The 26,008-nt window shown below is 39.6% G+C and overlaps 1 protein-coding gene across 1 annotated transcript; it reads left to right on the forward strand.

Moving 5' to 3' along the window:
• Positions 1-1,480: 1,480 nt before the first annotated feature.
• Positions 1,481-17,421, forward strand: SLC5A12 (solute carrier family 5 member 12). Its single transcript, XM_074148950.1, has 15 exons — positions 1,481-1,837; positions 4,186-4,251; positions 5,294-5,345; positions 6,642-6,709; positions 7,783-7,937; positions 9,023-9,163; positions 10,587-10,716; positions 11,052-11,140; positions 12,308-12,420; positions 13,633-13,700; positions 14,071-14,157; positions 14,823-15,001; positions 15,201-15,304; positions 15,691-15,812; positions 17,263-17,421. The coding sequence occupies exons 1-15, from the start codon at positions 1,481-1,483 to the stop codon at positions 17,419-17,421; spliced, it is 1,890 nt and encodes a 629-aa protein (XP_074005051.1).
• The last annotated feature ends 8,587 nt before the right edge of the window (positions 17,422-26,008 follow it).

Raw genomic sequence — 26,008 nt, forward strand, 5'->3', positions numbered from 1 at the left:
ACATATGGCCAGAAGAAGTCAGTTCCAGTCATAGGCTTTCCTAGATTTTCTTTGACTCCATGCTCAGTACTGAAGGTTGCTGTACATGTAATCCTCTTTCTCCTGAGCAGATGGATGGGCAAACCTTCAGGTCTGGACACTCAGTAAATTGCTGGGTACAACTGACACAGCAAAACCAATTCCATGTACTGATGACTTAAGCAGGAGAAGTGGGAATCCATCTCCAGCCTGGCTGGAGAAAAGGCTCAAGGCTGAAGAAAAGGACTTTTGCTGCTAAAGGTTACCCCAGGTTACTGCATCTCTTGCTTGTCTCCAAAATGTAGCCTCCACCTTTCAATTACTTCCTTCAGGGCTATGACCACACACGCTCCCTATTTGTACAAGTTAGTCCTTCAGGATGACAAGTCATTGCCTGCTTCTTTGGAAAAAGTATTGTCGTGACATAGATCGAGATAAAATGAGCACTCACTTATTTAAAATAAAACAAACCAAACCAAACACAAGAAAAACCCCCACCACACAAGGAAAACCTAATTAATTGAATTCAACAAATTATGCAAAGATATAGTTAAGAAAGAAAAGCTTTGCTGTTTTCTAATCTGCTTCTCTTTGGCCCTTTTATCCTGCAGGTCTGACCAAGCTGTACATGGATAAATGAAATCAGCCACCTTGCACATGAACCCATATAAGCTGTAAGTAAAACTGCAGTTAGTAGTGGTCCACTGCTAACTGAAAGTCATCCTCAGTGGAGCACAAACCACACTTCTACTCATCTGGAGACTCCCTGGGTTCCCAGACACACCGAGGCTGGGCTACGGTGGGTGAGGGGAAGCCACCGCAGTTACTTTTAACCATTGAAGGCTCCAGTTCGTTAAAGCAGCCTAAACTTCCAGAGGGTCTACCAAGGAGCATACTTAGAGTGCCAAAGGACAATTCTGAATCCTATCACTGATGTCCAAGTTCAGTTTTTGACAATGAGGGAATTGCTCCTCTGAAAGCAAACTCACCAGTGGGGTCATAAGTCCATACACTGAGCTTTCCTTCATTTTGCTCTCCTTTATTTCTTTCTTTATTGCTCTCATTTTATTATTTAAAAACGCTGAGAGGTTAGAATGCTTGGAGTCAGATCAAGTCAATGTGCCAGGCTAATGTTTAACCTTAAATTAAAATCTCACAGATAAAAAGGGAGCGTACTACAGATTTCACAGCTAAGTCCCCTGCTCCAGCCTGCCTGACAGAAGTATCAGTAGCACTAGGGTCTAAGTGCATTCAGCACCTTCCTAATTCATCCTTTGCTATTTTTTTTTTTTTGCCTCCTTAGAGGTGAACTGGATTAAAAAGAAACGAGTCTCCAAGCTGAATATTTGTCATTGATGAGCTACAGATAAGCTTCTACTTTGCTGTCAACTAAGTTGATCTGTTTAGAGCAACAGCTATAGAAAAACATAATCTTCCATCAAAGAATTGCCCAACTGGTGCTATGTCAAACTTTGTAGCTCCAGAAGTCAAAAAATTTGTGGCTTGGGACTATGTTGTTTTTGCAGCACTGTTTTTAGTATGTGCTAGCATTGGAGTCTTTTTCGCAGTTAAAGAGAGGAAAAAGAAAACTTCTAAGGAATTTTTAGTGGGTGGTAAGCAGATGACATGTGGGCCAATAGCTTTCTCTCTCACAACAAGTTTTATGTCAGCAGTCACCGTTCTGGGGACACCCTCTGAAGTTTATCGCTATGGGGCATCCTTTGTGCTGTTCTTTCTTTCGTATGCGCTTGTCATCATTTTTACTGCTGAACTTTTTCTACCTGTATTTTACAGATCTGGCATTACAAGCACTTATGAGGTAAGTAAAAATAATAAAAAAGGGCACTGCTCTCATGTATATGCATCATGTATATAGATATTTCTAGAGAAAAATCTGTCAGAAGATTTTCTGCATTGTTTTACAGAAAAAGTGTATTGCTACATTAATTAGTTTTAGTAACTGGTTGCATTAATTCAAACTAGTTATTTATATTGCATAAGTTGAAAGCACAAATTAAGGTCGGAGCTCCTGTTATGCATATATAGCAGAGACAGGATAAGGGTTTACACACCAGCACCAAATTAAGTTACAGCTGGAAAATATTTAAAGTGTACCCAAATGTATTGGTTGTTATAAGTAACTATTCCACTCTCATTTAGAAAGCAGGTATTAAAGACAGACTTTCAGAACAAAATTCAATAGTATCCAATTCAAACTTGATCTAGATCTAGCAATTTGATCCAATTTACTATAAAAATGGACTATTTGGCAGCTAAAAAGGGGAGGGGGAGGAAGAGATAACGAGGAAGAAGATGGCAGGTCTCTCAAAAACCCCAAAAAGTCAGGGCTGGAGAATTAATTCAGGGATTCTCTAACAAATTAAATGAACGACCTCGAAATTTTCTAGAGTTTTTGCCTGGCATTCCTCCTGGAACGTGTTATTATCTTCATAGGATGGTTCAGCAGTAAAAAAAATAATAATTAAAATATACCAGTAGTCCTTGTGATGTTATTTCTAGGAGCACAGTATGCAGCCCTTGTCATCTGCAAACCCATAGGACCGATTCTCAACATTTGGGAATATCCTTTTACTCACTTTAATCAACTGCCGCAAACCTGGTGGCTTCTGTTTGTGGGCAGTTTCAACTAAACAAAAATTGGATGAAGAAAGCCAGGTTAATTAATGAGGAGCTTCCTGGTAACAAAGGCTGCCCATGTTCTCTAACTCCAAACCCAAGGAGGGGCTTTGATCAAACAGCTCTGCCTGGGTATTTGGAAATATTTCAGTTACAGGTTCCCGTTGCCACAAGTAACTGCATTTTCTAGCTGGTTTTGATGCAAGATCAAAGAATGAATTACTTCTCTCATCTGAACCACCACAGGGGTCATTGTAGTCAGAGAGTCCCTTCAAGTATGCTGGAAAGATGACTCTGCTACTTGACTAATTATTTTCAGAAAAAAAGTTAAGTTACATAAATTAGCTATTTATTTGTATGGAAAACTGTGGGGTTTATTACGCAAGAGACACAAGAAAGATAAACATGAACAAAATTACTAAGAATCACAGAATCGTCTAGGTTGGAAGAGACCTTTAAGTTCATCGAGTCCAACTGTATACCTAACACTGCCAAGTCCACCACTAAACCATGTCCCTAAGTGCCCCATCTACACGTCTTTTAAATACCTCCAGGGATGGTGACTCAACCACCTCCCTGGGCAGCCTGTTCCAATGCTTGACAACCCTTTTGGTGAAGAAATTTGTCCTAATATTCAATCTAAACCTCCCCTAGTGCAACTTGAGGCCATTTCCTCTTGTTTCATTACTTGCTACTTGAGAGAAGAGCCCGATAACCCACTGCTTTGGAAGTACTATGCCTAGAGACTTGGACAAGAGAGACTTGTACAGCCTGTGCCTGGTGTCTGCTGGGAAGCACTATGGCCTGAGGAGAGACCCAGCCTACCTGAGGCTGTGCAGGAGGCTGCCGCAGGGCTAGCAATGGAGTTTTGATTTTTTGTGGTCAGCTCTACAGAGAGAATCCAGGTGGTGACTCAGGGCTTTTGGGGCTAGAGATTTACTCACCTCCACACTCGTGTGATAATTGGGAATGACTCTCTACATCTGCCGAGAATTCCATCAGAATGCCACTTGCTTCTCCCTGTTGAGGATGTGCAGATCTGGCTTTAGACCGAGACACAGGATATGAGAAAGCCAGCTTAGCTCAAGCACTGTGAAAGCCTCTGTTACTACTTCTCCATCTGTTCCACCACTGCTTTTGTTACTACAGAAGTCAAACAATGCTATTTCTCTTAGAGATGACCTCAAGTTTCCTCTTCGTGTAGTTGGAATATACTTTCATTTAAAGCTGAAGTTTATTTTCCTTGGAGCCCCTGGGCTTTTCCAGTTGTTCCTGATAGGAAGTAGATATTGAATACTACAACCCAACATATAATCTCCAGTACTTTCTACTGATGAGAAAACTTCTTAAAATGTAATTATCGCTATGTGTAATAAACAACCATGCTCTCCTGTTCATTACTTATAGCAGTAGTGCCAGTTGCCAGTAATTTTACTTACATAGCAAGCTGTTACATAGGGCGAACAGAAGGTTAATAGCTGTGTCACAGGTGCTACATGTACAATTTACTAAGATTCCTCTTTTTCCTAGTATTTGGAGTTAAGATTTAACAAGGTTGTCCGTCTTGCTGCAACATTGATCTACATCCTACAGACGGTAAGATGACATTGTCTCTTTCGTTATGTTAATTTCACTCAACATCTCTTGTGATGGACTCATCTCAGACTGCACATACTGTACAATAAAATGTTTTAATGAGTATTATTTTTTCTTAATTTTTTTCACTTGGACTGTGAACATTAAAAAGAAAGAATGGTTGCCTTCCCAGCTTTCTAGCTTTTTTCTGTTTGGGGTTAAAAAAGCCATTTTTGATGTCTTTGACACTTGGATGTTGTGCTGAATGCTCACAGCACCTCAAATTCTTGGTCTCATTACGTTCCCTTGAAGCCTCTCTCTTTTTAAATAAGTGGATTCTTGCTTGCAAAGCTGGATGAGCTGTACTGGGTACATTTAGTTCACCAGTTACCCATTTATGACACTGAGGTGAAGCTATCCCATTTGAAAGCTGTTGCACGTGGCATCTCCTGGGGATGCCCACGTACCCCCAGTCCCGTGACAGTCCCAGCAGAGACCTTCTCAAAAGATTACGTAACTAATGTATTTGATGGATAGATGGAATTTGATGGGATATTGGAAGACATTGCTTTCTACATTAGTTCAGTTTTATTAATTCCAAATTTAGCAATAGATTTGAAAGCATATTGACTTTAAGACTTCGGTTCTCCCTCAGTTGTCAGAACATACACACAAAGGGCATTGAGTCAGCTACTTCAAAAGGGATTGAGTGGAACAAGAAAAGTTCAATTTGCAAAGTCAATTCAAGTTCTCTCTGCATCAATGCTTTTGTTTTTCTGAAAGCTCCTCTTTCCACTTGACTGGGATATTTTTATCATCTAGTCATCTTAGCAATGGGCAAAATAAGTAATACCAAGACAGATAATGGTCCTTTCATCAGAAAAGAATTAAATGAAAGTTTTTTATTTTGTAAAGGCTGAAGCAGAAAGCCATATACAATACAAACTGATCTAAACAAATCTCTCGATCTGGTATTCTTCTCTGAGCACCACTCTAAACAGAAGCCTTATCACTGAGCATTCACATACATGTGGTTTTTTATCATTAACTTTTTCTCCTTCAGATCCTTTACACAGGAATAGTGGTTTATGCTCCATCACTGGCGCTCAACCAAGGTGAGTTCCCACGCTGCTCGACATGGCTACCCCAAATACCCACACCACAAGACAACCAGAATAACTGAACTCAGGAAAATAGATAAAGTTAAGTCCAAAACAAAATTCCTCAAGTGTTCTGTAAGAAGGTTTTTGCCTGCACCTCATAGCTCTGTAATTCTGACTGCCCAGATCTCTCTCACACCAGCACAGTAGCAGGAACCCCACATTTGCTCTGGTGCTCTCCTTTGCACTGAGTAATCATCCAAAGAGGTTAGCAATGAACAATTTCTCAACATCCTGACAAAGTTCACAGTACAAGCTGATGATCCAAGACAGTATTCTGTACTTTGATTCCCCCCTTCCCTGTCTCCTGTGTTCAGGTTCCCATAGGCGGAACTCCATTCCTTGCTACTGGAGCTGAATGCCGTGCTGCCGTCCACACACTTCTTAAATTTATATCTTTGCAAACCAGGCATACAGCATCCATCATGACATATGGGGTGAGCAATTTTTCTGCCATAGGGCATAAGAAATCACCATGGCCCAAGTCCTTCCTAATCAATTTTGGTAAAATCAGAAGTTGGGTGCCTCTTTTCACCGTTCGTTGTCTGAGTTGCATCCAGTTTGTCCAGTCCCACCTCTCACACAGCTCACCGAGCATCCTTCCTCCGGACCTCAACTGAATTTTATGTGAGAGTTCACGTCCTTTATTAGGCCATACTAACTTTGCTAAGAGGAGAACCTTTACAAATAGATTTGCCCTCACAAATTATGCCCGGTGGGAGAGACTTCAATATAAGCCAAGCCAAAATTTGTATATCTTGTATAAAGTAACTTTATGAAGTAAAATGAACATGCAAAATTGTTTTAATGCAACACATTTTAGAATTAAACTGTTCCTAGTTGCAGAGAATGGAATTTAGTTTGGGGTAGATTTTTTTTTTCTTTAGGATTCTTCGGAAATCTCTGAAGAACTTGATTTCTCAAAAGAAAATTCTGGACTAAGAAAAGAAGGAAAGCATTGTTTATAAAACTGCATCCCATAAGAATGATGTTTTTCTTTGTGCAATTATTCTTCTTACATATTACTTTTCCATGCTTGAAAATTAGTTAAATCCAATTTGCAAGAAATCAACAACGCAAAACAGTACCCAGTAGCGTTAAGAAATCTGAACAATTCAGCAAAGCTCCTAATAGACACAAAAAATTAATAATTACTCCCATCCTTCCAGGCTAAAGGATCACAGCTTTTCTGTTACCACCCCAATGACCTACCCTCATTTCATTAACCATTGGTTTTCTTTGGTTTCACAGTCACTGGATTTGATCTCTGGGGCTCTGTAGTGGCAACAGGAATGGTCTGCACTTTCTATTGCACTCTGGTACGTAACAGGCACATCCAAACAGCTGGAACACAGATTGTTAATTCAACCATCCTTTATCCATGACGGGCTATTGCAGACAGGAGGCTTCTAAACACAGCCTGAGTGACTGAAGTTTAAAGTAATAGAATAGAGAGATAAATTTCTTTTAGACTCTGTGGTACAAGTTAGTCTATTTGGAGAAAAAAATAAATAAATTTCCTCTCAAATCCTCTGCTGTATGTCTCAAGGTTTAAACCTGACAGTGGGAGGCAGAGTCCAGATAAGGAAGCGATAACCTGCCCCTGCCATAGCAAATCTTTTGAGAAGATGATTCTTCTTATCTTTTGCAAGTTACGGGCTGAAAAACATTGTAATGAATAAAGTGCCTCCCAGATCAAGAATGGAGTGATAAAGCCTAGGAAGGATGATCAACAGGTCATAGAGAGCTTTGCCTCTGAGTGGAAGCAACACGAGACTCCAGATTACAAAAGATATACATGGCAGTGGAAGCGGCAGAGCCTCAGGGCTCAGGACACAACCTAAGTTCCGTTCTCATTACCACTAATGGATTTTTCCAATATTTCAGCCCATCCTTGTTGAAAACACTTAGTACATTGCTCTAGCACAGATTTGATCAAATATGAAAGTAGCTATGGAGGAAAGCTGAATTGCAAACTTTCTGGAGCTGTTTTTCTGTGTTAGGATAATTGTGGAGTGCTGGGCTCTGAGACGCGTACGGAGTGCCACGGGAAGAACAAACACAGACGAACTTGCCCTCCCTAAGCTTTTGTTCCACACATACATTCTTCAAAGGCGTATAAAGGAGGCAGGGAAAAAAAAAAGAAAAGCATTTAACTGGAGGTCAAATACTCTCACGTGGCTTAGACAAACAATTCAGTCTCCATGTCATTTTGTGATTTGCAAAAATAAGACCTTCATAGAAGAATATAAAGAAAGTTTAAGAAAAAGCTTGATTTGCTAGATGCTACACATACAGCTCGTGAGCTCCTGAAATAAGGGGTCTTTCTACCTTTTGCTGTACTTGTACAACAGGAAAGAAGATGAGAGCATACAGTTTCTGTTTGTTTTAGGGAGGATTAAAAGCTGTTGTCTGGACAGATGCATTTCAAATGATTGTCATGGTGGCTGGCTTTGTGACCGTTCTGATTCGAGGAACTACTCTGAATGGTGGAACAACCAAAGTCTGGGAAAATGCCTATGAAGGATCACGACTAAACATATTTGAGTAAGAAATGAATGGTGCAAACCTTTTCTTTTTGTATATTTAATGTTTAGAAATTCAACCCTCACTAAGCCAAAAATACTCATTATTATTACTTATTATACTACCAGCGAACAACCTTGGTGACTCAGAGAGGTCCATTCCCTCTTTCTTCAGTTCTTGGGAATGCAGCTAAACTTCAGGAGAGCTTAAGTCCTCTTTCTGTTAACCTCTTCAAAGAAATCAAAGCCCTGCTGAACTGAAAGGGAGCTTTGCCTTTCTTCTTTGTGTCGCTACAAACGCAGCCCAATTATTCCTTCCACTTGTGTATATCTTTCATTTCCAATTCATAAAACTGAAGCTGCATTTTAAGAACAATCACCACAGGAGCTAGCAATGGTGTACCAATGCATTGGGATAGCAAACTGACCTTCCTTTGGCTGTTTGTGGCCTTGCCTGAAAAGTTCATTGGTCAAGGCAAGTCACCACCAGAATCCAGCAGCAAGGTCAAATGTTATCTGCTGGACATATCAAGATTAGTAGAATTGCAAAGACGACAGATGCAAGACAAAGATGTACTTGTAGTGGTTAAAATTACTGAGTAATAAATAACATTTCGTTGTTAAAAACAGATAATGCTGCACCTGAAGCAATTTCTTGTAAAGGAAATAACACATCAAGATGATGTAACTAACAGTTTGGAAGATTTTGAGAGTTTAGTAAGCAGCTTTTCTCCTTGCAGAGGACAGGGTCCCAGGCAGGATGTCTCACAGGTCTATTGCTGCAATAGGACACAGATCTGAAATCTGAGCATAAGAAGCCTTATAAATGCGACTTCTCTCAATTAATTGGTGCTCTGACTGAGTCTGCGCGATACATATTTATCCTGACTTGACAGTAATGTGTTCCAATATAAAAGTAAAAAAAACTTCCAAATCTAAATCTAAACACATTAGATGTTGTCTCTTCTGGAAGACAGTATTGCCAACATGGTGCTTCTCATTCAGAGGGTAGGACATACCAGGTATTTCTGAAAAACCACCTACCTCTTGCTAAATAAACATGTGTTTACATAAGTGAACTGAATTGCTTCTCCTTCTCTTTCCTAGCTTTGACGTCGATCCTTTGAGGCGACATACCTTTTGGACAATTGTTATTGGGGGAACATTTACATGGCTAGGGATCTATGGAGTTAATCAGTCCACAATACAGAGATGCATTTCTTGCAAATCGGAAAAGCACGCTAAACTGTAAGCTACCTGCCATTAACCTATTCTAGAAATCAAACATACTAACATGGAATTATACTAACAGTTTGTCGGTTATGTTAAATAAATATCGGGAACCCACTGGGTGGTAGTTTGTTAATTTTGCCCTGAAAGTCTTACTTCCTCTAGCCCTAAATGACATAAGTAAATGCAGAAAGAAAACCAGGTAGTTATCTACCTCTTGCAGTTTATTAATTTGGGGTCAGGCTGTCAAATTAATCCTTGGAAGCAGAGCATGGTAAAGATGCCCACGTCGTTGTTGCCTTACCTACAGCTTTACTGGAAAAATGTATTTGTTGGAATTGTATTTACATTTATTGTATTCAAAGTGGTTGTTGATTTAATGGGGTACTATAGTACAAGTCATGATCTAAATAAAATGAAATAAGTTATTGAAATTCTGAACTAGAAAAAGAATAATTAGAATAAAGAGCAAAGAACCATGTGAAACTTCACAATATAGACATATAGGTCTCCAGCCCACTACCTTCCTTAAATTCAGCATTAGTATGTGCATAGCTAGATGCACATTTTGCTAAATAATCAGATTTTTTCATGATTAGTGCTAATTGCTTGCCCACTTGGCTAAAGCATAAAGGCGGTAATTTTTTCCTTCTTCAAAGAGCTTTTTTGCTAGCTGCAATCATACTAATTTTTCTTAAGGTCATGACAGATTATATGAATTTATCCTGTTGAAATTCAGTCTCTGAAAAACGTTTGGAACTCACAACAGTGAGAACGTCGGCGGTAACAAATCCTTAAAGGCCTTCAGGTCCCAGTAGCACAGTTCTGAACTGGCCCAGGCAAGAGACCTTGCGTAAGGTGATGCCCAAACACGATGTAGGCTCTATAAAATCAGGCAGCTCTCAGGAACCAGAGGATTACTGAACGGCAGCCACACAACCATCCCAGCGGATGCTGCCACCTACATCCATTTCATTGATTAGTCAAAAAAAAAACCAAACCCAACCAAGCTTGTCATTTTGCAAAGGCAGCACTGCAACCACAACAGGATCCACACAAAATAATACTCTGCCTGGCTTAAAGGGAATCCAGCAGCAGCAACTCCCAACTGACAAAATCTGCTCTTACAGGGCACAGGAGAAACAGACCCAGTGCTCGGTGCAGCCCGTTCTGCCTATGAGTTACTGGTCTCTTCCAGCTGTAGAGAGTTACCTAGAACTTTTATCCTTGCATAAAGAGGCTGCATTTTTCCATGGTTTTTTGCAATCAGTATTACACACAATTTCTTACTCTGATGATGCCTTTAAGATATTATACAGCTAGCTTCTAATTATATAACCAGCTTGGATTAAGGTGTCTCCCTAAAAAATTAGAAATAACTAACTTGTAACAGCTTTTCTATGTTTATCTTCTATTAAACAGTTTCTCTCCTTTGTTCTAGGGCACTCTACCTGAATTTATTGGGACTTTGGATAGTCCTAGTGTGTGCAGTATTTTGTGGTTTGGTGATGTACTCGCATTACAAGAGCTGTGACCCTTGGACTGCCAGTTTCATTTCGGCACCCGATCAGGTTCAGATACCCATTATTGTAATTAGCAGCTGCTTTGGGCCCAGATGTAGCACGTATAGAGACAGCTGAAGTTTTGTGAGATGCTTTATGTCCTTTCAGCTCTCAGGTGGTTACTGAATCAGGGCTAGAATAGATGTATTCTGGCACTCCTGCAGTACTAATCTGGTTGACCGCTTCCACCAAATGACATCCCCTTAGCTCAAGATCTGACACCTCTAGTAAACTGGAACAAAACCAGAATTCAGCACCATGCTCAGAAGCAGCTACTTCTCTTCCATTCCCCAGGAAAATCTTAACTAATTCCTTGTGTTTCTCTTGTGCTTCTTCTGCCCCAGCTCATGCCCTATTTTGTTATGGACATTTTTTCTTCGATGCCAGGAGTCCCGGGACTGTTTGTCGCCTGTGCTTTCAGTGGAACACTAAGGTCTGTGAATCCAAAATGACGTTTTAGCTGCGTACCGTTGATTTCTTGAGGACCCAGAAGGAAGTCAAAACATGAAACCCTAAGAAAAGCTAGCTGTTTTCCTTAGCACGCTCTAGGAAGCAGCAGTAGTGCTTTGAGGAATTATATTTATGACAAAGTCTAGGTCCACTTTCCAGTATCTTTCTTATCCCAAAGTGTTACAATAACATTATCAATACAGACAAAAGAGTAGAAAAACTGAGCTCAGCTTCCTGAAATACCTTTGGAGCTACTCATGCTGAAATTACCTTTACTTAACCTGAGTGCCCGTGAAACAGAGTTAGAGTAGGAAAAGAGATGTCTGCACAGAGAAGTTTTAGAACTGTGTGTTCTTCTAATTGCATCGTGTTATTGCAGTTTCTACCCTCTACAGGCCAAACACGAACACTTCATGGGACATAAGAAATAGAGAAAAATCAAGTTCACAGTGACATTATTCAAATGCCACAGAGTCAATCTCCAGCAGGCTGTTTCTAAAGACCGCTATCTGTAGAAAAAGCAGGAGGGCACTATCAAAAAAGGGGAAAAAAACCCACCACACCACAAAAACAACCCCAACCCCAAACAAAGAAGTCTCTGCATAAAAGGCACTGTCAGCTCCTGGCAGGACACTAAGAGAACAGTTAGGGCAGTGCAAGCCAAATACTGTGCTGTAGGTATTGCCACTGCCGTATTGTCACAACAAATTCACAGAGATAGTACTCACGAAATAGTCACTTAGCTAAAAATCAGAGTATTCCCATTCCATATTTGTCTGTTAGGAGAGAAAATGGAACAGACATTTTGTGGAAGAACTACTGGTCACTGCACATCCTTTGACTTGTAAGGGAACAGTATCTTGACTCTGGAACACATCTATGTTTTTAGGGTCTTTCCAGCTTGGTAGACTGAAGGGTCAGTCAGGATGAGTTTTCATCTTGTTCTGTGCCAGCCTGAAGCAGGACCACAGCAATCACAGAAGAGACAGACACCTCAACAGCATCAGCATTACACGTGAAAAATACTCTTCAAGAACTGTACAATTTACAGTATTGATGCTGAACAAGAGGTGGCATTACTCTATAAATACAACTTTATTTCAGACTATTTTGCTTCCTTTTCACTTAACATTCTTCTCCCTTTCTACAGCACGGTAGCTGCCAGCATCAACGCTTTAGCAACTGTTACCTTTGAAGACTTGGTCAAGAAAGGTTTCCCAAACCTCTCTGAGAAGATGAGCACATGGACCAGCAAAGGCTTATGTAGGTACCCCAGGTGGAATCCATTTGTTTAACAGCAAAGGTGTCCACCCCCCAGCTGCTATTATTACAGGAGGAAATAGGGCAGGATTTCATATACTCGGAGCCTTGAGAGTCTCAGACTCTCAAGCTGGCTCCGAGAGCAGTTCTGTGAGTAGTAAGAGCACTGTCTGGTGACACTACTTCAAAAATACACTTGTGCTTAGGAAGCCTCCACAGGAACACAACCCTGTATAAACTCTCAGGATGAATGTCAGCATGATGCTTCAGGAAAATTAAGCACATGCACTACATAGCACACTCAAAATCCTTTGAAAAGTTTTGTCTACTGAAAATACTGGGGAACAGTCGGGGATCTTCTTTACAATACAGAAAGATCATCAATGTAGTTATTACCACATTACTCTATAGTAGTATTACTAAATACTAGTATTTTCTAGCAGTAAAAGATGACATTTCTATTCAAACTTAAGAGTATTGCTTAAGTAGGTTGTTCAGTTTTCAGAGAAAAAAAAAAAAAATGTAACAACACAAATGAAAACCAGACCATCAAAATATCAAGCATCCAAATCGGTTTGAATTTTTAAGATGCTATTTACAAGTATTGCAGTAATCGCGTAAACTTTTTATAAATATTGTGATAGTATCATAACCCTTTATTGATCTTTGTGAAGATCACAGAAGAGCCAAACCAGTACTTTATCTATCTCTGTAACTGTCTCCAACTTTCCCCGTTCCTGCTTTTCTACTTAGGTTTTGCACTCAGGACCTAGAAAGATAATTTTTACCTCCAGTACCAAGGTGTGCCAGCACAAATGATGAGCTTTGACTGGCTTTCCTCAAGACTGCTACATACAGCGTTTTGTCTGCCACAAAGCTAAAACTGGTGTCAGAGGGAGAAAGCCATGTTCTTTATCATTGCTCAATTAATTCATTAGATTATATCAAAAGTGTTATTTCAAGGCAACAAAAACATTTCTACATGAGGCATAACTTCTAAATTAATTTCATTGCTAAGTTCTGTTTTATAAGAAAAACCAACCAACCAAAAACCCAACTTCATGCCAGACGCCGCCGGGTCCTTAATGGTGTGCTTTAAGCATCAAAGCCCAAAGTGCAAATTCCTCCTGCCTGGTCACTTCAGACGCTAGATGAATTAGAAATTATCCACACTATTAACCAGCACTGACAACTTCCCTGCCTGATCTTTTCCAGGTATATTATACGGCATCCTGTGCACTTCAATGGCTGCAGCAGCATCGCTGCTGGGAGGAGTTGTACAGGTATCTCCTGCTTCAGAAATGCGATGAACTGAACATGAACGAACAGAAATGCAATGAACTGAATAACACTAACACCCCTGGGGACTGCTAGATTACCTGAACAATTTCTGTGGGCACTGCTAAGAGGAATAACTAGGAAAACAACAACTAAAAAAAAAATAATCCTAAATCCCTCCACTCCCTCGCTGTTTACTCGCTGCTGGGAAACAATAGAGAGTGTAATTCTTTCTTTAACTGTGCACTGAAATCACTGTTGGCCCCTTCTCCCCCCCACACTTCCCACTGAAAATTACAGACCCAAACCAGAACTGCACACGCTCCCTCCAGCTGCAGCACTTACTAAGCTCCAGTCTCTTCTCTGCATCCACAGGCTTCCCTCTCCATCCACGGGATGTGTGGGGGCCCCATGCTGGGATTATTTACCCTGGGAATTGTGTTTCCTTGTGCTAACTGGAAGGTAAAAAAAAAAAAAAAAAAAGTATTCCTTATCTAAAAGAAAATGTCTTCATGTTGTTTTGTTAAAACTACTCCTTCTTGAAAAATTGTTTGGGTGTTTTAGATTTGGTCATTGGGCTGCTTTTCAGATTTAGAGCCTGAGGAATCCAAGATCTGTTCAGAGGTCCCTTTCCACTGTCTGAATTTATCCTATTTGAATTCAACTCTATCCAACTGTGAAATAATTGGTGATTAGATCCACATGAGGGGTTTTGTAAAAATTATTTTTATTTCTGATTTTTTTCCTCTTTCATTAAAAAGAAAAAAAAATATTCAATACTTGCCCCAGCCTATATTCACCTTGGGATACGCAGAGTGATTCCAATTGCTCTGCCTCTGCTAACTCAGGTGACAGAATTTCATACTGCCCCACAAGCAGTCCCATCACATTTACCCAGAGATATAACTAAACTCTGAACTGCAGCTTTGACCATCACAGTTTTGCTTCAGCTCTTATTACTAGAGGGCAATAAATCATTATGTTTTATACCTTGGTCGAGAGAGAACAAAACTGATTTCCACGGACAGAGATTGTAACCCATCATCAGCTACTCCTGCCCCGTCCACATTTGCAAAGAAGCACTTCCTATGCATCGACTTTAACATTATCTTTCTATACCTGCCAAGGGTGCTACTGGAGGCCTCTTAGCTGGGATCACCTTAGCCTTTTGGTCTGGCACGGGCTCTTTCATTTACCCTGCACCACCGACAAAGTCCATTCCACTGCAGCTGTCGACTCTCAACTGCACGCTGGCCAACAGCACCGAGGCGCTGGCGACAGTGGCTCCCACGGCGACCCCAGACAGGTATTTTCCCCACCGTTACCACATCAGCCTGCGTTTTGGCACGGTGTGTGTCTGGGGTACAGCTGGTAGCTGCTGAGAGCACAGATCAAACACTGACTGCAGCACGAGCTGAGTTTTTCTGGTGCAGTCACAGAGACAACGTGAACACAGCCCTTGGTCATCACTAGCTACTTCTTTCCCTTTTGTCACCTCTTCACAGGCCTTTGCTGGCAGACACCTGGTACTCCCTGTCCTACCTGTACTTCAGTGCTATCGGTTGTCTCGGCTGTGTCATCACAGGACTGCTGATAAGCTTTGTAACAGGTTGGTGTTCAACATGTCTATCTATCTATCAAAGCTTTTGCACAAGAATCTGACTCGGCTGTTAAAAGAGCTTTAAAAAAGCCCAGCAAGCAGCTCGTAAGACACAGATTCAGGAGAAGAATCACAAAATGGTTTAGTTTGGAAGGGACCTTAAAGGTCATCTAGTTCCAACCCCCTGCCATGGATAGAGACACCTTCCACTAAACCAGGTTGCTCAAAGCCCCATTCCACGTGGCCTTGAACACCTCCAGGGATGGGGGCTCCTCAACTTCCTTGGGCAACCTGTTCCAGGACAGCGAGGTCCAATCCTGCTCCCCCACACTTCATGCTCTGAGGCTCCCACCTAGCTTTCCATAGATTTAGGTATCGTTATTTTCTCCTTTTAGGACCTACTAAAGGAGAAGATGTCCCCCCGGTGTTAATTAAACCAGTCTGCAACCTGTTTTGCTTTTGGTCCGAAAGACTCCAAACTTCCCTCTGGTGCGGCGTGCGGCACAACAGCCAGGAGGTGAGTACACAAACCCATCAGCTCAGCCCTACCAGGGCCCAGGAGCACTGGGCATACATGCTCATACGTACAAGAACAGCCCAGCTTTCCACCATCACCCTTTAAAGTTATGCAAGGGATGCTGCCTAGGCACCACGGACCGGAAGCGAGATCAGCCAAACCCTCCTACTCAGCGCTAGTCAGTAATAAGTTACCCATTTCCCCTGTTTATGCAGCACACAGGGACTCAGGGTCTCCAGACAAACAGCCCTCAGGACAGCCAGCAGCCGGTGAAACAGGGGATGACCTCCCTCTCCCTGCCTTGGCAGCCAAGCAGGACAAAACGGCACTTTACACCCCAGGGAGGAGTTCAAAGAGCTACAGCCTCCTCCCACCTAAGGCAGAGAGAAAGACTTTAACACTCACATGTCCATGAAGCTCTCCTGCTGCTGCCATCCCCACCTCCAGGCCTGGCAGGTGAATCTCCCCTCCTGGACTTTTCCCCTCCAGACCAGCAGTGTCAGCCACCAGGCAGAGCTACACCCACCACCACCTCCACAGAAGTAGAACCACCTCTTCCCCAGGTGTCTCAGGGCTTCATAGCTCATTAACAAGCCATGAAGAATGAGCACCTCATTTTCTTGCAGTGTTACAACAGAACAACAGCGTTGTTTTGCAGAAAAACAACATTGCTCCATCTTAGTCAAATCTACTAGGTTTAGAAAAGGGACATAAAGCAGTATGCATGTTTTCAGCTCTACAGGTACCTTTAAATCTTGAAAGTAATCTTTCAGCTGCAAGGCTCACAGCATGCAGCGATAAGGTAGAAGTTGTCTCTCCACCCAGCTGGCATTAAGTTTGACATTAAGTTTGATGGTTTAATTTGGAGAGCAGCTGTGGCTCTAGATTTGCTTCAGCTGTTTCACTTGGCTTTCAGGTGCTCAACATCAGAACTTTTTCAGAGAAAAAAAATAACCTCAATAAAAGCAGTAGGGAAAAAAAAAATCACATAAGCATTTACCCACTTGTATTTGCTTAAAATGCAGAATAACAACATTAATCAAGTAATTGCAATGTTAAGCCACTGAGGCAAGCATAGCCCAGACAAAAAAACCAATCCACCAAAATGTAGATAAATATGCAAATGAAAAAATTCAATTTAAGTGATTGGGAGTGCACTGAAGGCACATTTCAAGACTTATATAGGAACAGAAGAGTTGTGAGAAAATGGTTTTGTTTTTTTTTTTTTTGCCAAAGACTTTCCATGGGGGAATGAGAAAGTCAGTGATTGTGAACTAAAGAGTTCCTGTTTGTAGCTCTGACAGTCATTTAATGTGGTGAAGTAACTCCTCAGATTTATAAGAAAAGATGTCAAAATTTCAAAATGCACCAAGATACCCTTCTAAAAAAAGGAAAAAAGCAGCAAATACAGGCTTCAAACTACTAAGGTATTTTCTTTCTTTTCTTTCAGGTGGACTTTGAAAAAAATCTGCCTAAAGTTATTGCAAATAAAGCTGGAACAGATGACACCTTCAAGAATAGTATCAACAAAGAAAACAAACGCCCGTTCCCTGGTTACAATCCTGAAGAAAAATCCTATACTAATACAAGCAGAGAATCTCGTCTCTAGAAATGGAGGGACAAGGGACATTTAATCAAATTTTATTTCTCCGGCTTCAGAAATGAAGAGTTCTTTTTATTGTAGATAACCAAGAGGGAACAATTGCTCTCTATAGCAATAAAGGCCAGATTTTTATTTATGAATTTCATGGCAGAAGTGGGAAATCATCGGATGAGGAGGGCTTTGGAAGCAGTACTATGTCAGAATAAATGTTTCATGAATCTTGTCATGGAGGCTCCTGCTCAGAAGGAACTGCAACACGTCTCTATCACAGGCTTTGTTCAGTAACTATTCATTGAAGGGAAACGTGCAAAGGTGAACTTGAGACAAAGCAAGACTTCGGAGAAGTTCCTGAGGTCTCTCACTAAGGGGAGAATGTGAACGGGCCCTCTGACGGAGGGGAGAGGAGGGAAATCACGCTGAGCTGCTCTCTGCCTATTCCTAGGTATTGCAAAAAGCCTCTTCACAGGAATGTTGTATAGACCAGACTGGTCTTTTAGTGACTGAGTTAATCATGTTTGCTTCCTCTGTGGAACTCAGATTTCTTTATAATGGCTTATTGTAAAACCTATAGGAGAGAGCAACAAATTTTACCTTGAATTCAGGATAGTTCTTTATCCATGTTAGTCTTGGAAAGACATCATTTCAGCTTGAAAAGATCCATCTACTCCCTCTATGCAATAAAGAAAATAAAATGACATTTGATGATGATGCCCTCTAATTGATAATCCATAATGAATTTTGAAAAAAGACACATAATTAAGCAAAATAATCTGGTAAAATGTCTTGGAAGAAGGTACTAGGTCCACTAAGTGCTCTGTTTCAATGAAACACATTTCCTCCAAAACTTGCCTGTTGTAAACCAAACTCAACAGACCACTTCTCACCTAGATAAACTTCGGGATGTAGTTTTTTGGATGAGTGCATTTGTTTTTAAACAAAACTCACAATTGAATGAAAATATCAAAGACAACTCAGTTATAGACCCAGCCGATACTGCTTTGAAGAACCCAGCTATTGCTTTTGCTTTATCAGCAACCATCTTTATGATGTAGAACTAGGTCAGCCTGGTCCTTGAAGTTACTTCCCCTGCCTGTGTTCATGCCCTCCCTCTGGGAATGGTCCCAGGATAGTCAATCCGAGGCCAGAAATAGCAGTCTGTATGTGACTCTGTCTCATTTGTGCAGGACAGTTTGTCAACAAACTGACAGTTAAGTCAATATTTGTGTTAATCTCTTTTACACCACTTTTATCGTCTCATAAAAGCTTAGAGCTGAGTCAGGCTGGCAGCCTGTTGTCTCACATGGCATGCTGTCTGGTCATGCTTCCATACCTGATATGGATACCAAGGCAGAGACGGAAACTCAGTAAATAATACTATTGTACCGTTTATAGCTCAGGGCTACGCACGTTATTGCTCTAGGTTTTATTAAGAGAGCCTAACTATCACGCTTAAGGATGTAAAATAATTCTGGAGTGAAAGTGGTTCAAAACACCAACGTGAAGCTACATAGTTAGACGGTGGATGAAAGAAATCTCTCTACTGGTAGTTGGAAGATATCTGATTCAGAGACACCTAACTGTGAAAATAACCAAGTCTGCTCTGAATATTTCTTGAGACACTTACTCGTTGCAGTATCGTTATGCTCTGTGTGCTGGAAGAAGCATAGGTTCCATCTTTCAGTATTTTTTCACAAGTTTAGCAGCACATTTACATTGGATTCACTACAGGCTTAGGATCTTTTCAAGTCCTTTGCCACAAAAGAGAATCTTAATTTGTCCATTCAGTGTCAAAAAAAGTGAGTTAGGTTGACTAGAACTGTGTTCTCTCAAAATGCCTTTGAAGAAATATCCTGAAGAATTCAACTTTGTATTTCTGAACTAGTTTTATTTCAACTAAAGCTGCTCGTCAAGCCCAAGGGTTTTCTGTATTTGTAAAGGAGCCAGGCATTTCACAGAGTTTTATTAACTCCAACACGTGGACTTAAGTATGATGGCTAAAATCATTAACCAGTAGTTCACTATTCAGTCTTCTACAAAGATTTAAGGATGTGGCCTAGCAAAACTGGAATTCAGAAAAAATTACCACTCTGATTTAATATTCAGGTCAGTGTCGTTAACAGTTATCTTCTTATCTTCTTGTTTCATTTACATCCTGAGCCATTGATCCTTCCAGAGAAGAGCCAGCCTGTGCACTTGAATTGAAAAAATGAGATTAAGAAACTAGGAATATGTAAATTCTAAAACCAGATCTTAAATTTAAGAAATTGTTAGTAATTAGTGAAAGCAGTAGTAATAAATGATTATAAATTTGAAAAGTGAGTCTATATGTGCCTTGAGACCACAGTAAGCAAGTATTTAATTGTTAAAAGTTAAACAATTATCCAAGCCGAGTTTAACACCTAAATGATTTCCTATGGTTTGAAGGCACATTGGCACTCATTTTTCTATTGTATGATTTTATCTTTTTTAATTAACTTTGAACACAAGGAACAATGAAGCTCAAAGGCTCTTTCAAAGATATCCAAGTTTATTATTGAAAAAATGCAATATTCAAATGTGTATGATACAGTAAGTAGTTGCATTTGTACATGTAAACCTTGATAAAGTAAACAGCATCTCAAAAACAAATTTATGCCAAAAGTGTCTTACAGTAGTTAATCAGATCAACAACTTTTTCCTCAGTGAATTTTTTTAGTTCTGGGGTACATATTGGATTGTAAAAGTAATCTTAAAACACAGAAGAAACCTAAAGCTGACAGGCCAGAGAAACTTCTAGCTTGTAGTGCATAAAAGTCAATTTCTCTGAAACGCTCTGTGATACTGTAATCTATATTTTAAATATTACTTACAAAGTGTGGATTTATGAATAGAAAAAATAGTTGAAATTTTATTCTCATTCCTTTCTTAGAAACCAAGTTGTATTTAAATATTACATAAATTTCAAATATATACACATTTTAAGAAATCTCTTACGATCATGATATTGCAAGTTAGCCAGGACGATCAGATAAAAAATGACTGAACTATGTTACTCAGTTTAGATTTTACATGACATTATTTCAAAGAACTGAAATTTCAGTGGTACTACTCTAGGTAAAAATTAGAGCCAACAGTTTGGAAGATTTTTCAATACAAAACTCTGAGTCATCTAAATAGAACACAAAATAAAAAGGTGATCTGAATTTCTTTTCGTTATTAACAGAAAAATTGTCGTGTTCTCAGTATTTAGAATCTCATTAGCTTTAGACTGCATTGGGTTTAATCCTAATTTCTCACCCAGGTGCATCCTAACAACTAGCTCACGGCAATAAGAATGCAAACTACAGAGAAGATATAACGTTATAGAGGTTATGGCAAAACGTCAGAACGAGCCAACAGAACTGACACAAGCTAATTTCCAGTGTAGTGAGGAGGGAATAAACCATTAACATTTCAAGACTAAATCCCAGTCCTGGATTTCGAAAGTTCCTGTATAACATGGAATGAGGAAGTGACTTCTCTACGTTTCCTTGTTGTGCCATTAGAACTTTGTGCTGTTGTGGTAACATTGTGCTATCACGACTATGCCAAAATCACACCAATACAAATTTCTGGTAAATGTGGTTGCAAAGGCAATATTAGAAAAAAATTATCAATATACGTCTGTTATATAAATTTTAAAATGCTAGGATTGTGTAGGGTATTTAGGACGCCTGTGTGGGTGCAAGGAGGGACATAAGGAGTGCAAAACGTAATGCTTGGGAAAGTGGCTGAAGGGGCAGATCAAGAAACGAGTGGCCTAATGGCACATGTAGATGCACCCTGTGCTTCCTCGCACCGCTCCGTCCAATGCAAACCAACTTGTAAAAAGCAGCAGAAAAAACAGTATCTGTGCACTTTCTGCTTTGGCTTCTCACACTTAGGGACATCCAAAAAGAGTCTGGAAAAAAATCTGCAGTTACAGAATTGCCCTAGAAATTTGACCATCAGCAAGAAGGCAACGTTTAATAAAACACTGAGGATAAGTAAAGAATGAACCAGAGGAGAAAAGGAAAAGGATCAGGAGGGCTGTCACCGTGCTCCAGCTTCAACCCCTTTTTTTGGAGAACCTGTCGGGATTCCGGAGCAAAACTCGCTGTAGTGAAGAGGAGCCCTTTACTTCCTCTGCTCATCCCCTACCTCAAAATGCTGCCTTGTTGCATTTCACCCCAGTAGGGTGGGCTTTGTGAGCAAGAGGTTGAGTATGAAAAGCCTTAGGGGTCTTTTAAAGCTGCTAAATTTTCCGCCATGGGAATTTAGTCAACTAAACACTTTCAAAAAGTGTCCCTGCACGTATTTTAGTCAGACAAAGTATGTATTGGAACTAACAAAATAACAAGTCTGTCTAAATGTGCAATTCTGTTTGAATTCTAGTGTCAACCTTAATACCAAATAAACATTATTATGAAAGGCTGGCTGTATATTTATTTCAACCTTTACCCTCAAATAAGCAACACTAGTAGTTTATGAGAACTACAAAAGTAATCCTCATAGCTTCTAGACGTGCTACTGCATTGTAAGTGATTGTTGATACCACTATTGTTCTCTCTGTTCTTTTTCTCCTATGTAACACTTAGTAGAAAATGTGATTGTTTGATTTCCTATTAACTTTACTGCCTTCATATCTAGCTGTTTCAATAAAATGAGTTTTATTGATATGGCGACTGTGCAGTTTGTAAAAAATTCTAGTTTATAACAGTTTCAATGAAAATGTGTCACTTGTAAGTTAACCATGTATGAAGTATTCCTTTTCATTTTATGGACATGGATCATTTTCAGTTAATCCAAATGATACGACAGTTCTAAATAAGTATATATATATTAATTTGCCCCTGAACAAACTGTGACATAATACAAAAGATGAGTAAGTCCCATGATGCCACGTAGGACTCTGCAGGCAATGCCACTGGATCCCATGGCTCCAGAAATTCTCTCCAGCAGCTCTCCCGTTTGGAGTCTGCAATGGAAGAAGGTGCAGCAAGGAAACTGCAGATGTGCACCACTTATATCAGACCGATCATCTGAATGGCACATTAAGAATAAAATATCACCAAAGTTCTTGCGTTTCCCTGTATTAACACTCACCCTAAAGCTGTGTTTCCCAAGATATTTTTCCTTCTGCAGAACCTTTTATGAAGGAAACCTCAGGAGATTTATGAATTTATGCATTAAGGGATGTATCTATTAACCTGTTTTCACTAGGTCCTCCAGACATTTTTCTTTTGAGCTTTCCACAGGACACAATTGAGCCTAACTGATCCTCAGAACTAAATTTAAGACAAGCTGCTGTTGGAAAAGGGCATAGCAACAGTTGGTGTGTGTTTTGTTGTAATGAAGATGTGTACTTTCAAAGAAACAACTAACAAAAACCCACTTAACGTCCATCATCACTATGGAAATTTTAGCCTCGTTACCATCAATACTAACTTTCGACATTCATCTAAACTTTCTCTATAAATCATTTTAGTACAAGGGGTAGGAAATAAAAATAATAATAATAAAAAAAAACCATCACGTGGTTTGCCTTGTTTCCAAATATTAGTACTCTATCAGGATGCTCAATCACTGTGCTGCGTTTCTGGTAAGGAAACTGAATTACAGCAATCTCCAGTGCTCAATCTTCAGGCAGCCCTGTTAGCACTCAGTGGAGAATGCTGAACTCTTAATGCATCCCCCTCTATGGAGACAGACGCTGAGCTCTAAGAAGGAACTTCTCATTAGGATGGCTAATGAAGCAGAACTCTTTGTTTCCCTTTTTAGTCACCAGAATTCAGATCTCACACATTAGGCACAAATTTAGAATAAGAGCTCATAAGAAATGAGATGGGTATAATGTATGTGGACTTTTTGCTATTTCTGAAATGGAAATTTCTTTTGTCTGGGTCAAGACACAGAATTTGGTTAGTAATAATTAAGACATTTTGGACTAATCCTTTGTATTTACAAATATCTAGTTGCTCATGCAGTCTCTCTAAGGGCGCATGCATAGAGCAAAGTTGTCATAGATTAGATCTGCAACGATCTAAAGCATTTTTGCACAAATTGAAGTTCTAAAGCTTTGTCAGATTTCACAAATGCAGCTTGCATGCACAGTCTACTCATACTGGTCATTTGTTTGGAAAGACAATATTTAGAATATGAAAAGATCATTCACCATTCATAAAATACATTATTCCTGAGGACAGTGTGTGCCTTATACTTTAGTAAAATAACGTGCAGTCAATGCAAAGAGCATACTAAACAAAGTCTAGCAAAAAGTTTTCTCAGCTTAAGCAAATGGCTAGATAGTAGCAAAACCTTTAGACATTGTTCATGTCCTCCAAAAATAAAGGAACACACACAGGGTTTCTCTAAAACTTCTTGTGCTTTTCCAGTGTGTAAAACGCACAATGTCAGATCTACATACTTGCCTTTGATATACTCCTATACACCAGTGTTGAAAATCATTAATAATATACATATTTAAATCTTAAATACAAAAAGGTTTTCTTTCCTATGTGTTTTTTAAGCCCAATTGGAATTTGCCTAAGTATGTATTGACATGTCTTAATATCCACAGCAGAAATAGGAAAGTTTAAAATAATCAATCAATATTTCTGATTTTTGCCTAATTTTATCCTGTATTTTTATACCTTGGGCCAGCCAAGGCATTTTGTTTTTAGAGAAAACATTAAAATGAGAGCTCATCTGTGACCTTCTGAAGAACTGAAGTACTATTGCTACGAGGCACAGAAACAGAAGCTATGAGACACCATTAATGCTGTCAAAAAGTACTTGACAATCCACAGAATGAGAGAGGCAGTAAATTAAATCAAACGGTGTGATTCTATAAGCACTGAGGAGAGTGCATTAATTATTTCTGATAAAGACTCCTGAGGGCCTTAACGCACAACCCAGAATATGAAGGAACAAAACAGCCTTCCCAAAATATGGGAAGCTGAGTTCCACCAGCCCTTTATCACAGAACTAAAGGATAATATATCTGATTAGACCATACCTTCCAATTTCTTTCCTCCTTTGTGCAACACTGCAGATACTCCTATAGTTGCCTTGTCTGGTCACAGAGAGCTGGAATTAACCGAGAAATCTTATGAACATGGTGAAAGGACTAAAGAACCTAAGGTCTGATGCTAGGCCCTCTGGATACAACAGATCCCACTCATCCCCTTTGATGGGCTCTCGACTCTTAAAGTTAACTTTCTGTGGCATGATAAATTAAAACGATTGTGCTAATACATGCAAGTGAATACTGGAATCACACTTTTTGGTTCAATAGGGTATTGTAAGAAGTAAAAAATCAGGTCTTTTCATATCTGTCAGCAGCGATTTTGCTGCAGCTTTATCCCTAAAAATAATGTTAAAATTTGCAGCCTTTAGAGTTACTGTGCTTTGTTGACTCTTTGTTTTTTAAATTTTTATCATCCAATATAGAGAAGCATTATTTAAAATTGTAGAAGAGAAACAGAATGACTGTACCTGTTTCTCCACTCCCTTCTCTGCAAGTGAACCCTGCACACTTGTTTAAATTGTTTAAGTGCTTATCTTTTCACAGATTATGAAATGTTAGTAATAGACAATTTCATCACCAAAATGTGACTATAACCATAAGCAACACTGCTGTATGCACATAAAACCTGAAATTTGATCCTTTACATGAACATCTACCTTTCATAGTGATTTTATCCAAAAAGCCCTCCCCCCGCAACTGTAAGAAGGCATACAAATAATAATAAAAAAATCTAAAAGTAACCACTGTGTGTGCATTTATATACAACCTGTATACATATCTGCCTGTATCTAACTCTCATGCTTTGACTTATTTAGGCCAATAAAAGAAGTGCACATTACTGGAACATTTACTATTACAATAAGAAGAGCATCGTTATAAAGTGCTCTGCTTCTCCTTCCCTGAACAAGCAAGTCACAATGTTATACTGTATGTCTGATATATATCTGCATAAGCTTGCATACTATAAAGAGTTAATTGTATATTCAGGACAAAGTCATTTGCGCTGTATGAGAATATTTCAAGTTAGCATTCTGTGAAGTCATGGAATCATTTCCCAGACAGGTCAAAGGGAACAGTAACATGGTTAGAAACCTGCATGCTACATCAGAGCATGAAAATGACAGAGCTTTCATCCTGGAAGCGTGTGGAAGTGGCCTTTCTGCACACAAAAATGGAAAGACAACTCAACAGCCATGTCATTTTCAAATATAGCTGCAATGTGGGCAATGCAATGCATTCTCTTAGTGCTGCTGTTTTCTCTTTGAATTTAGAATTTTTGGTTTTCAACTGGAAGGATAAATTAATGACACTGATGTGCAAATCTTAAACTGCATAGTATATATTAAGCAGCCATAGACCCCTTTTTTAGGGTAGGATCACATCCACAATCTCAACAAGAGACTAGGACAAACCTGACAAAACAGTAAGCCTGAAAGATCGTTTCTATCAAATTATGGCCACAAAGGCAACAATTGCTCTTTTCTTCAGAGGCATTACAGATGGAGCTGAGCAATTAGAAGCTGTAGAAGTAGTGGATATCATGTAAGTTGGTTTTAGTCATGCCCT

The sequence above is a fragment of the Numenius arquata genome, chromosome 6 (assembly GCF_964106895.1).
Source record: "Numenius arquata chromosome 6, bNumArq3.hap1.1, whole genome shotgun sequence".
In the NCBI taxonomy this organism is placed as follows: domain Eukaryota; kingdom Metazoa; phylum Chordata; class Aves; order Charadriiformes; family Scolopacidae; genus Numenius; species Numenius arquata.

Coding starts and splice junctions, on each gene's coding strand:
- SLC5A12 (XM_074148950.1), top strand. CDS start 1,481: ATGTCAAACTTTGTAGCTCCAGAAGTCAAAAAATTTGTGGCTTGGGAC. Junction 4,252..5,293: donor TGATCTACATCCTACAGACG/GTAAGATGACAT, acceptor TTTCTCCTTCAG/ATCCTTTACACAGGAATAGT. Junction 15,813..17,262: donor TGCGGCACAACAGCCAGGAG/GTGAGTACACAA, acceptor CTTTTCTTTCAG/GTGGACTTTGAAAAAAATCT.